Below are 12,631 nucleotides of genomic sequence, written 5' to 3' on the forward strand. Positions count from 1 at the left end.
CCAAGAAGGCCAATGGGATCCTGGGCTGCATTAGGCAGAGTGTTGCCAGCAGGCTGAGGGAGGTGATCCTCCCCCTCTACTCGGCCCTGGTGAGGCCGCATCTGGAGGACTACGTCCAGCTCCCCAGGACAAGAAAGTCATGGACCTGCTGGAGCAAGACTAGTGAAAAGCCACAAAGATGGTTAAGGAGCTGGAGCATCTCTCATATGAACGGATGCTGAGAGAGCTGGGACTGCTCAGCCTGGAGAAGAGAAGGCCGAGGGGGGATCTTACCACTGTGTATAAATATCTGATGAGAGGGTGTCAAGGGGACTTCAGTGACAGGACTAAAGGCAACGGGCACAAACTGAAACACAGGAAATTCCACCTGAACACAAGAAAACGCTTTTTTGCTGTGAGGGTGACTGAGCACTGGCACATGTTGCCCAGAGAGGTTGTGGTGTCTCCATCATTGGAGATACTCAAAACCTGACCGGACGCAGTCCTGGGCCACCTGCTCTAGGTGACCCTGCTTGGGCAGGGGGCTTGGACCAGACGCTCTCCAGAGGTCCCTTCCAGCCCCAGCTGCTCTGTGATGCTGCGACTCAGCACAGGATTTCCTTTATGCCTGTGTTAAGCCTTCTTTCGTGGTGTAAATTGGCCCAATTTACGTAAGGTAAAAGGTAATAAAGATCGGGCGGGGGGTGCTCGCAGCCCGCCCCGCGGCGCCCCGCCGGCTCCCGCCGGGGGAGGCCGGAGCCGCGGCGGGGACGCGCCGCCCCTCTCCGTGCTGCTGAGGCGGCGAGGGGCGGTGGCAGGGCCGGGCCGGGCCGGGCCGGGCGGCGGCGGCGGCGAGGGCCGCCCCTGCGGCGGCGGCGGCGGCGGCATGGAGGCGGATTTCGCCGCCTTCGGGAGCCCGCTGTGCGGCGAGCTCAAGCGCTTCTGCAAGCGGCTGAGGGAGACGTACCGGGAGCTCAGGGAGGACCTCACCCCCTACCGGGATGACCGTTACTACCGGTACGGCGCGGCGGCGGCGGCCGGGCGGCGGCGGCGGCGGCGGCGGGGCGGGCGGCCGAGAAGCCGGTGCCGGGGGCAGGGCGGTCCTGCCGGCGGCGGGGGCCTCCCCGGGCCCTGCGGGGGTGTCGAGGCCGGCGGGAAGGCGAAGGCGAAGGCGAAGGCGAAGGGAAGGGGAAAGGAAAGGCGAAGGGAAGGGGAAAGGAAAGGCGAAGGCGAAGGCGAAGGGAAGGGGAAAGGAAAGGCGAAGGCAAAGGCGAAGGCGAAGGTGAAGGTGGAGGCGAAGGCGAAGGGGGGTCCCGAGGCGGCGCCCGCCGGCGGCCCAGCGCGGCCCTGGCGCTGCCCCCGGCCCGCGGCCGGCGCAGCGGGAAGAGCCACCTGCGATTTCGGTGGTGCTGGAAAGCGGACACCCAGGCACCTGCTACAGGTGACACAAGCTCTTCCTGCTTGCTGCTCTCCATCCTGTGTCTCCTCCGTTGCCGTAACAAGTCCCCAAGGCTTTTGGCTTGGAAATGTTCGGGCGCGATCTGGAGAAACCGGTGAAACAGTCCTGGAAAAATGGCAGAATTGGCTGGGAAACCAAAGCAGGTAGCAATGGCTAACTGGCTAAATGGGCAGGTGTACTGAGCAGGCTACAGACATGTTTCCTCTGTGACCGGCTTTGTTTGTTGTTTTCATTAATGAGCAGTGATGGCTGGAGAGCACTAATTCTTTGAGGTTACACAAAACCATGTTGGAGGATGGGGTTCTGCATTAAAAGAAGCTTTGGGTTAGAGAAATGGTCTGAAAAAGTAGAATGAAATTCAGGAAAGACAAATGCTAGGGACTACACAGGGAGGAATATTCAGCCACACAAACATAGGCTGGGGAGTGAGCAGTTATGAAGCATTTTTGTAGGAAAGGATTTGGAAATCGTAATGCATTATATAAGCAACCTCTTTCAACCATGCCATACATGTGAAAAAGGCAAGTGTAATTTGGGGTGTACAACAGGAGTATAGTTTGCAAGATAGGGGAATTAAGTCATCTACTGTAGTCACCACTCCATACCTTAGCTGGAGTTGTGACTAGTTTTGGGCCCACCTTCAAGGGCCTGCCACTGGAAGAGAGCCGGAGGAGAGAGAAAAGAATGATCAAAGGCCTAGAAAATGTAACTGTGGGGAAAATCAGGGGTTGTTCACCCAAAAGAAGAAACCTCCCAGTGGGGGAATATGAGCTTCTGTAAAAAGAAAGGGAATAACCTGTTCTTCATGTCCATATTCATGCTGGACAGAGGATTATAGAGGGACTTAAATTGTAGCAAGAAATATTCAGGCTAGACATTAAGAAAAAACTTCTGAATGGGACAGATGGTAAAACACTACAGAATGGCTTATGCAGGGAGACGGTAACATCTCCAACACTGGAGGTCTTCAAAAACTTTTGACAAACGTATCAAGAATGACATAGGCCTGGCTATGACAATATCTGTCTTGAGGCAGAAGGAAAGACTAGGGGCTTTGTGAGGTCTCTTCTAGCTCTTTTTCTACGAATCTAAGCATAAGTGTTTGCCTGAGCATTTGTGCACAGTGTGCCCCAGTTCTCCTACACAGACCATTTAACTTCAGTATGCTGTGTCTATTTTCCCAAATGAAGAAAGTGGTCCAGTATATTGAATTTGTCCCACTGTTCACAATGGAAAAGCCTACAGAGTCACAATTTGGCAACACTGGCTGCCTGTCACCTTGGCAGAGTTCAGCATAACCACAGTTCTTCCTGTCAAAGCAGTGGCTCCTTGCACCTGAGCCTGGTGTGAGAAGTCATGGGAGATGATAAGAAATGCCAAAAGTGTACCTGTGTGCATCTGTCAGTGTGCTAACAAATATTGGCTCTAGAATGCATAGGGAGGGGAGAAATAAGCTTTGGATTAACATCCAAGAGGTTCAGGGAGATGCACTTGTTCAGCCTTTTTTCCAGAAGAAACTGAGTTCTCCAAGCTAAATTTTCATTAACTTGTTATGACTAAAAGTGTTTATGGAGGGACTTTCTGTATTGTATAGAGGAGACACTACTGCACTGGATCAAATGAGCATGTAGAGTTAGTACTAGACTGCCTTTTTTTCTGAGAGTATCCCCAAGGCGTATCACCTGCAGAACCTTTAGGATGAAAGGTGCTGAAATGGAGATGTATTGTGCTCTCAGCAAGGAAACAACTTTTCTAGACTCAGGGATCACAAAAGTATTTCTCTGCATTCCCAAAGTCTTAATCTAATGGATGTAATAGAATAACATTACCGTTACTGTCACTTCATACCTATTATTCTTGTGTATTTTTCACTTTAGCGTTATTGATGGAGGTAGCAATGCCATCTGCTTTTGAGATTCCTGGTGAGGAGGATAGCTGGTCAATAGTTCTTGATGTTACAGTGCATTCTTCTTACAGTCAACTCTCATTTATGGGAAGGAGAATTTGATATTTCATCCTCTTTCTCTCTGTTTGATTCGGTACATTTGGTCAGTTTATAAATGAACGTAATCAGGGATGTAATGGAGAACCTTTCTGCTCTGAAGACACAGGGGTTTTTGGAAATTTGACCAAGGAAATCTGGTCTGGTCTGTCTTTACTTCAAACCAAGGCATTTCTCTAAGGTTACTAAGAGGAGATAATATCTTATAGCAGACTAACAAAATGAAGACACAAAAAAAGCATGTTTTTCCTCTCACTCATTGTATCCACAAAGGTACAGCTGTCAACCACTGCCAGTCGTAACTCTCCCCTCTCACTGCTTGAGCAAAGCCACTTTGCATCAGCTGGAGGTTTCCATTGCCTCTATGGAAATGGAGAGGTCTAGTCCGTTAAGTGGTAGGGAAGGAGAGGGAAAAGGACAAGAGTCTAGTTTGCCAGAAAAAAATTTGGCTGCTGCATTCTCACTTCTTCTGACTTCTGTAAGAACATCCCTCTCTAAGTGCCCCACTCAGTAGCAGGGAACAGGAAAACTCAAAAGCTTTGGGGCAGAAGTGATACAGAAATGGAAAAAATACCATGCTGTCCGCTTTGTGACTGGCAGAGAAATAGCTTTTCTTGACCCAGGAATGTTATTATATGTTGTGTTGGTATGTGCTCATCCTCAGTGACAGGGGATTGAGTGAGAGGGGATGACTTAGCTCAGAGACGGCTGATGAAGTTGTTACCCCAAGTATCTGTGCTCTCACTGTACAGGTGGCTGCCTCATTTCTGATCCAGCTCTGGGGTTGTCCCAGTTCAGTGACAGCTTTTTGGTGATGATTTCCTTTAAAGCACAGTGCTCTCAAGCATGTGGTCCAGCAGCTGTCTGTGAGATGCCTGTTCCTTGGGCATGGGGCAGACAACCAAAGGTGACATGCTTGTCAGCCATCTCAAGCTTTGCCATCCTCACTGAGCAGAGCCCCAGGGCACTCGTCTGTGCTGTGCAGGTGAAGGGAGGTCCATGACAGTGAGTTTGTTCTGTCCAGTAACCCAGACTAGTCTCTAAATTGTGCCTCCTTGTGTCCTGCCCCATGACCAGTTCACCCAGCAGTCCTGGGAGAGGATGGAGAGAGCAGGGTTAGACATCTCTTAGGACACTGATTATTTGTCTACGTTAATAGTTCCCTTAGACAGACATGGCACTTTATGGTATGCTTGTAAAAGAGGTTTGTGTTTACAGATTAATGGATGTGATACCGAGTAACCTCACTGGTAACTCCACCCCGAGGCTGGTCTGGACTTACTACACCCAGGGTTAGCCTCTGTGGCACACCAGGAGATGCTTGGGGCACTAGACAAACTGGGAGGAGGTGGGAGAAGAGAAAAGCGTTAACTTTCACCCATCAGTCCCGGGGACTGCCACAAAGTGCATCAGGCCTTTACATATCACAGTAACCTCAGGATTGTTCTAATTTATACTCCCAAAAAATCACTCCAAACAAGCCACTTCAAGGAACATATTGTTCCCTCGTGTCTCTCCCTCCCACTCCAATATGTTCCTTCCTCCCTTAGCGTGCATCTGGGGCTGGACAGCAGGGCAGGAATAGCTGACGAAGGGCTCGCAGCCGATGACTCCTTTCCACTGCACTAGGCAATTTTAAGTAGAGCATTGGAAAAGAATTTAATACCGATGGTACTAATGCATCTAGATTTTTATCTCTTTTGAACATGTCAGCAGGGAGATATGTAAAGCTTACCAGAAGATACAGCCTCACAGTCAGCTGACATTTATTTCAGTGGGAGTTTTATCACCATATCCCCTAGCTAACTTTGAAGAGCTCAGCATGCTGAAAATATTTTGTTGGAAATCAAGCAAATAATATGCCCGCCTGATAGAAGGAGATAGAAGGAGGGTGGCCAAATTGTGGTCTGACATCAGAGTTGCATAACTGTAAGTAGCCATTTGGTATTCCTGAAAAATCAATTTCTGGGTTCATGAACATATCACATTGGCCTATCAACTTATAGAGAGAGGCACTGTGCTGACATTGAATTTAGTAATAATGCCCAGAGGTTAAGACAAATGACCTACAATCCACCACACTTTAAATAAGGGATATATTTTAAACTGCTATCATGCAATAATATATTTTTGTTCATCAAAGAAAAAAGACTATATATGACATAGTTGAAACTTACTATTTAACCTGCAGCTTTAACTAATGCTTGATGTTGCTTATATAGGTAACAGAATAGGTTATTGTCTGTGATACTGGTAGCATTACTTATTAATTTCTTAACATCTCCTATCCCCTATTAGTGTTTTCAGTTGGTTACAACTTTGTTAAACTCCAAAACATTTGGGAAAAGTTCATTCACAGCAGTTCAGCTGCTTTTGAGAATAAAGCCAGAGCAAAACACACAGTTTGACTCAGCAGTGAGGACAAGCTGGTTCATTTTTCCTTTAGAGAAACTCTAGTGCCTGCATGCATTGCAGCAGAAACTTGAAGTTTGCCAGAGAGGGCTCTTGTGATAAGGATACACTTCTTCCTGCCTTCTTACAGTCCTTCCCAGGTGCTCAAAGTGTCAGTGTGAGAAGCCAAGGGTCAGCAGGATCTTGCAAGAGATTTGCAGTCAAATTCCCTGAAGGTTCATGCTCCTTTCCAGCCTAGATCCAGGCAGGATCTGCAGTGGCTGCTCCAGGGCAAAGCTTGCACCTCTGTCTTGTTCTGGCAGCTGGGGGGAGAACCTGAATGACCCCAATGTGAAGGAGAGAGAGGACTGGAAAGCTTGAAGCAGCAGGAGGAGGAGGAGGAGGAGGAGGAGGAGGAGGAGACTAACACCATAGTTTCGTGACTGGTTTAAACCGCTGTAAGCTGGCTCTGCCACTGAAAGAAGCAGTCCCATCTCTCCTTTCCCTAGTCACACATTTCTGCTCTCATCCTTGTCTGCCCACAAATGTTCACATAGCTGCACAATGGCTGAACAACAGATCCAGCTGAACAGTATTTTTTTTTTTCTGAGTGATTTTTAACCCAGATCAGTCCTCTGACCTGGTTCATGATTCAGCTGCACAAACACTTGTGCTGGCAAAAGGCAAAGAGCTACAGAGGGGCTGGATTACTTCTTTTGTCAATTGGGGTAGGTATGAGCATGAACTGATCATGAAACTATGGCGTAAGTGTGAGGTTGGTTAGAATAAATAGAATCAGGCCTGAGATGTCTTTCAGCCTGCTTATTCGTAGATCAGCCTGTCTCTTCTTGCAAGCCTCATTCATCATCTACCTTCCAGTTTCTACAATAGATGAGGCAGACAGTAGTGTCCTGCACAAATTCACCCCAGAGCAGCTCAGCAGGGCCCTGAATGAGGCAGGTTCTTGTAAGGAGCAATGCAAAGCGAGACTGTGACTGAGGGTGTGTGGGGAGGGGGTTAGGTTTTGCCGGCACCTTCACTGTAACAGACTGTGATTTGTAACAGATTTGTTAGATTGTCCTGTTTACCCAAAGCTTTATTTTCTGACTGAGGGTATTTATTCTTGTTGATTTATAATTTATAAATGCCTTTCCTCAGTCACTTGGTATCACACGTTTCTCAACACAGCCTTTTAATGAGATTAGTAAATGATTGTCAGTGTTGTAAATCACAGTTCTAACTGACTGGATAAACAAACACCAATATCACTGACTGAATTCATTCCTAGCATGTTTCCTTGGGTTCAGTGGAGTTACACAAGAGAGAGACTGGGTCTCACAGGTCACCAGTAATGAGATAAATTACCTGTAAGGCAACTGAATGAATGAATGAATGAATGGTGTTAAGTACCTTTAAAAAGTAATTGCAGTCTTACCATCTAAGTAACTTTTAACAGAAGTATTTGATTGTTGAAGAGAGATTTTTCAAATTGCGTGTTGAGTGATCCATCTATTTCTTGGGTCATCCTGAGATGGCTATAACTTGCGTGTACGACAAACATCAGAGCTGGGAACTTACTCTGAAGTTTATCCTAGACTAGGCACCAGGTATCCACACATACATAAGTAACCATAGTGCTGGCTTTTTATGAACAAATATTAGAGCTATCAAAACTTTAAAAAGTCCCTAAACTCACCTCACCTAATTCTCATCATCTCTGCCCAGTGGGTCTATTGACAATCGTTGCTGTACAGTCTCAGCAGATTTAATAGGAAAGCAGAATAAAATCCAAGTTTATTTTGCACATTTGTGCAAAAATTAAAAATAGTGTTAGGTGTGATCTAGAAATGACATTTAAGTAGCATGTTAAAAGTAGTAGCTCACTCTTAGGATTTAATTCAGAACACTTGTAAGCTGAGTAAATTCTCTGTAAGCATGACATTAAACAAATCTCTTGTATAACACAAAGCTGCATCCAGGTGACTGCAAGCGACGGCATTTTCTTTCAGCTGGAAGAGCAATTGCCATTGGATTAGGGTGAAAAAAAATCATTTGCAAATCAGGAGGCTGTCTCTAATGTGAAGTGAAATAAACACACACACATTCAGAATAGGTAAATTGTGTCAGTCCTTACACCTAAGCTGGATAGGTTTTATCAGATTCAGAACCACTTCTCTGCCTTTTGTATTTTCTGTTTATAGGGTTAACTTTCCTTCTGATGACTGTGACTGGCACTACTATAATAAAAGCTGAATAGGTGCATCGGGAGCTAGTCTGCAGTGGCAGATTCAGTTTTATCTTCACTTATCCCAAAAGAGCGTGGACAAATGTCCATCCTGTCTTCCATAAGGACTCTTGTTTGGGCCGTAGAAGGGCAAATAACACAGAGAGTGCTGTGGCCCATGCCTTACTCAGTGTACGAGAGCCCCGACCTCCCGTACCTGCTGCTGCTCCAGCTCGGTGCCTGCGAGCAGGGCACCCGCCGCGCCGGCGGCCGGGCGCTCCGGGCGGGGCGCAGCTCCCCCATGGAGCGAGCCGCAGAGCGGAGACCCGTGTCCGCTCCGGCTCGCCGTAGCACCGCCGCCCCCCTGCCGGCAGCGTCGCCCTTCGCCCCCGCGGCGGAGCAGCGGCAGGGGCTGCCGTGACGTCTCGCGGAGGCGCGTGGCGGCCGGGTGACGCACGCGGAAGCCGCCGCCAGGCGCCGCTTGCGATTGTGCCACGGCTGCGGGCCGCGGGGGAGGCGCCCGCGGCGCAGCGCGCATGCGGCGCGGAGATGGAGCCGTGAGTGGTGGGAGGGGGGAGGAGCGCGGTGGTCGCCGCTCCCTCGCGCGCGCTCGGGGCGGGCGGGGGCGTGAGGCTGCGGGGCCCCCGCGCCCTCCCGGCTGCCGGTGGCTCGGCCGTTGGCGGGCTCGGCCGTTGGGCGCCCGCTGAGGAGAGGCGGCCGGGGGTGCGCGGGGTCGCTCGGCGGGCGGCTCGCAGCCGCGGGGCACCCGCGTTCCCGTCGTGCGGTGGCGGCGCCGAGCGCAGGGGCGGCGCCCTGCCCGGCCGGCACCTGTGCGGCGGGCGGCCGCTGGCCGTGCGCTGCCGCGGGGCGCGGACCGGGGGCAGGAGCCCCCCGGCGGTGCGGCTGCCGGCGCCCCGGGGAGAGCAGCGGCGAGGCGGCGGCGTGAGGTGCGGTCCGCGAGGGGGAGCGGCGCGGCGGGCGGGCTCCGCGAGCGCGGCTCGCCCCGCTGCTGCCGCCGCCGCCGCCGAGCGCCGGCGGCCCCGGGGGAGCCGCGTTCGCTCCGCGGCTTCGGCCCTCTGGGACTGGGCGGGCAGTGGCGGCTCCAAAGTGGCCAGGACCTGGCTGCTTTTGGGGAGAGGGGAGGGGGAAGTCTTCACCTGCATAGTCGGGGTGACTTACGTTTTTCCCCTGTTAAGACTGGAAGTTTGTAATTCAGTTTATACGTTTTAATTCCTGTTTAGGAAATGAGATCTCTGAGGGTTAAATTAGTTTTCCCAAGACTCTGTTTTGCAAGTTAGAAAACTGAGAGTAATCACCCACTTCTTAGAAGAATGTTGAGTTTTTGTCCCACTTATTTGGTGAATAAAAAAACCTTTATTTCTACTCACAGACTGTATCTGTAAAGGAGAAAAAAAAAAAACTTGTTTTCCCGGATGCATGTCGGCATGGATATAGCAATAATCGTGACTAATTCTTTAAACCTCAATGAATAAAATAAATAAGACATTCAAAAAAAAAAGCCATTTGAGCTGTTTAGTGTAGTCAGTTAGCTGTCAGTTGTCATATAGCAGTACAACACAGAATTTTAGTATGCATATTCAATATGCATATGAATTTTAATATGCATATGCATATTTTGTATGCATGTTCTTTTTATGTAATCATATGCTTCATTGGTTGTTAACCACAGTGGAATACATCTGCAGGAAGGAATTCAAGGTCTTCTGAGGGTCACCAAAGCAATGTCTTTAAGCAGTGAGAATGTGCGATATGTGCAGGTAGATCGACTACTGTAAATGTAGGTAGCGTATGTAAAAGTTTAAATTGAAGTGGTTTTAATGGTTTTATCTTGGGAATGATCCTGATGTCAAAAAGAGCAGTTGGAGGGAGAGATGTATAGGCTAGTAGGCAGAGAAAAAGCTACTGAGCTTAAAAATGGGTGAGTTATTTCTGATTTTGATACCAACCCTTGGCTACCTACTGCTTAATCCCACTTGAGTCACAGTCTCTCCATCTGTAAAGTCAGATTCTTAAGTGAAAAGTGTTATATAAAAGCATTTGTGTTTCTTGAGAATGTAATGGTACAGGCTGTTGTGCAGACAAGAGAAGTGATTTGAAGATGAGGAATAGCCTGAGACAAACAGCTTGCTTAACAGTTTGAGCCAAGACTTTACTCAAAGAACAAAATTTAACCCACTTTTAAATCTCACATGTGAATAGCTACTGAAAGACTGCAGTTCTTAAGTAAACTTTCAAGCATCTATGAGTGCACATTTCCATAGTTCATACTAACACAGATTGCATTGGTGTACAGTTTATTTTTTAAAAATCCTGACTACTATGTGAGATGTCTAATATTTCTCTGTTTGTATCTCTGCTTTCTGCTTCTTTGCAGTGTATTTTAAACATACCCAATTTAGTTATAAAATGATTAGGTTCTGCCTGAGTTGGGATAAAATTCAGTATGGATTGCTAAACCTGCCTGAGAAATTGGCTAACACTTGGATGGCTAGTCTTGAGCTTCAGACAGCCTTGGCAGCATAGACTGATTAAAGTCTATGGATAAAATAAAGCACTATTTTTTACCTGTTTGAACAAGTGCTTCCGGATTGAGGGTCCTTCTTTGCCTTTCAGATGTAAAAAAGAAACTGTTAGTGGGAGATCATCATCTTACATTTATAGATATTCGTAAATTAATGTAATTTATTTCCAAAAGAGAGATGCTAAACAATGAACATATGAGAGGATCATTTTATCTGCCAATGATAGGTTGAAATAAGACACTAAAAACCCAAGGAAATTCTCTTACTGCAGGAGAGGCAGTGAAAAATATAGCACCTGATAGTAATGCTATAAATTATTGTTTACTCTTATAACCATAGTTAAGATTAGGCTGCATTCTTACATTTGCTCTTACCAAAACAGTTATATGATTGTTGTGACTTAAAGACAAGGAGGTATTTTTACACAGTATCTCTGAAAGTTATCACAGCACTAAAATATTACTTCAGTGTTGTTGTAAACGTTGTGGTGTAAACTTCTGGGTTGCCAGTATCACCTCTTTGTAAATAAAAGCTTTTGTTGTTTAATTGTGTTTAGGTAAAAACACTGCCTGATTGCTTAGTTTAAGGTCTGTATGTTCATAGTAAATAACTTTAGAGTTGATTGAGGACTGATCATTCATGTAAATGTTTAGAAAGTGCACAAAGTGCAAAAGTCTCCCAGGACCTGCACACAGTAAAATATACCAACAGTGTCACAGCCAAGGTAGACAACTTCTTATGTTTGTGCCAATGCAGACAGGTGTAATTCTGAGCTATGTATCTTGCCAAGTTTTTCCAGTACTTTTTCCTCCCTTGGACAGCAGGTTAATTTAATACTGCTTGCCTGGGAAGTTATATTCTCTGTCAATTCTCTATTTCTATGGTGTAGTATGTTAGTTCCCAGTCTAGGTGTTGCTGTCAGTCTGGGTTCTGCATTAAGTTGCTGTAGGCTTGTGGTAATGTTGGAGATTGTAGCTTTTGCTAGTAAGTGATGAAAATACAGATCAGTGTGTTAAGTAAGAGAATCTGATAAACTGAGATATAAGATTTCTGTAACTAAAGGAGAATAACTTACAACACTTTGGAAGTATAGTTTGTACATGTCAGTCAAGTGGGCAGGTTACAAAGATGAGCTGTCCTTCCCCACCGGAAATTTGCAGGGAGCGCTTCATTTAAAATACTTTCCTAAGCTATTCAAGCTGTTACCTTTACAAGATATTTTACTGTGAAATCAAGAATGAAATTAGAGCTGGCTGTTCCCAAAATGTGAAAGATTACTGACAACATTCCTCCCTTAGTTTAGTGATTTCTAGTTTTTTAGACTTTGGTGCAGTGTCAGTGAGCATTTCTGAAACCACTGAACAGTATGGCCACACAACCCGGTATATCTGCAGATACTTACTATGCGATATCGTTCTGCTGGCCAGCTGCTTGTTACATGATCATGGATTCGCAAAGCAGTTTGGAGAATGAGGTACTGCAATTATTCTGGCTGATCACATAGAAATTTAATCTGCAGGTGCAGAACTTTGATCAGATCCGACATAGGTTAATATTTGTCTGTGAGTTTTAAGTTATCTGAACCCCCCTAAAAATGTTCTGTGAGTCTGACTTGTCATATTTACTTCGCTTCCTACAGTGTTTTGTTTGGATCAATTTTTTTCAACCTAAACTCTTAATCTTAGTTACTAATACTTCATTTACTTCTTCCCTTTCTTTCTGAAATCTCTCTTGCTAGTAGATGTGACTTTTTCAGAAGATTATTTTTTTGTGATTTTGATATGTTTACTTTGGTGTATCCAGTCTGCTTGAACATTGCACTCAGCTGTGAGAAATGAAGAAATAAAATGTAAATAGTTTGTCTTCTGTGTTTCAGTTATTTTGTGTCTGGCTGTTTCATGTTTAGAAGTTCGTATTTTCAAACTTTAAGGGCCAGAAATCAATGGATTTTTTTCCCTTTTTGAGAGCTGAAGTTCTTCTGTTATAAGATCCCAAGGACTAGAGTTCTAAAGATTCCCCCCTGCTCCAGACCT

At 46.5% G+C, this 12,631-nt stretch overlaps 1 protein-coding gene across 2 annotated transcripts in view; it reads left to right on the top strand.

Annotated features, from left to right (window-relative positions):
* Positions 1-865: 865 nt before the first annotated feature.
* Positions 866-12,631, top strand: part of TMEM181 (transmembrane protein 181) — a 38,319-nt gene continuing 26,553 nt past the window's right edge. Inside the window, exon 1 of one of the 2 annotated variants that reach the window (XM_067293614.1) lies at positions 866-996. In XM_067293614.1, the coding sequence (XP_067149715.1) occupies positions 866-996 (131 nt within the window). Of the gene's footprint in view, positions 997-9,941; positions 9,995-12,631 lie in introns of those variants that run through there. The other variant, XM_013959139.2, reaches the window with a different exon arrangement.

This window comes from Apteryx mantelli, chromosome 3 (genome assembly GCF_036417845.1).
Source record: "Apteryx mantelli isolate bAptMan1 chromosome 3, bAptMan1.hap1, whole genome shotgun sequence".
NCBI classification, from domain to species: Eukaryota; Metazoa; Chordata; class Aves; order Apterygiformes; family Apterygidae; genus Apteryx; species Apteryx mantelli.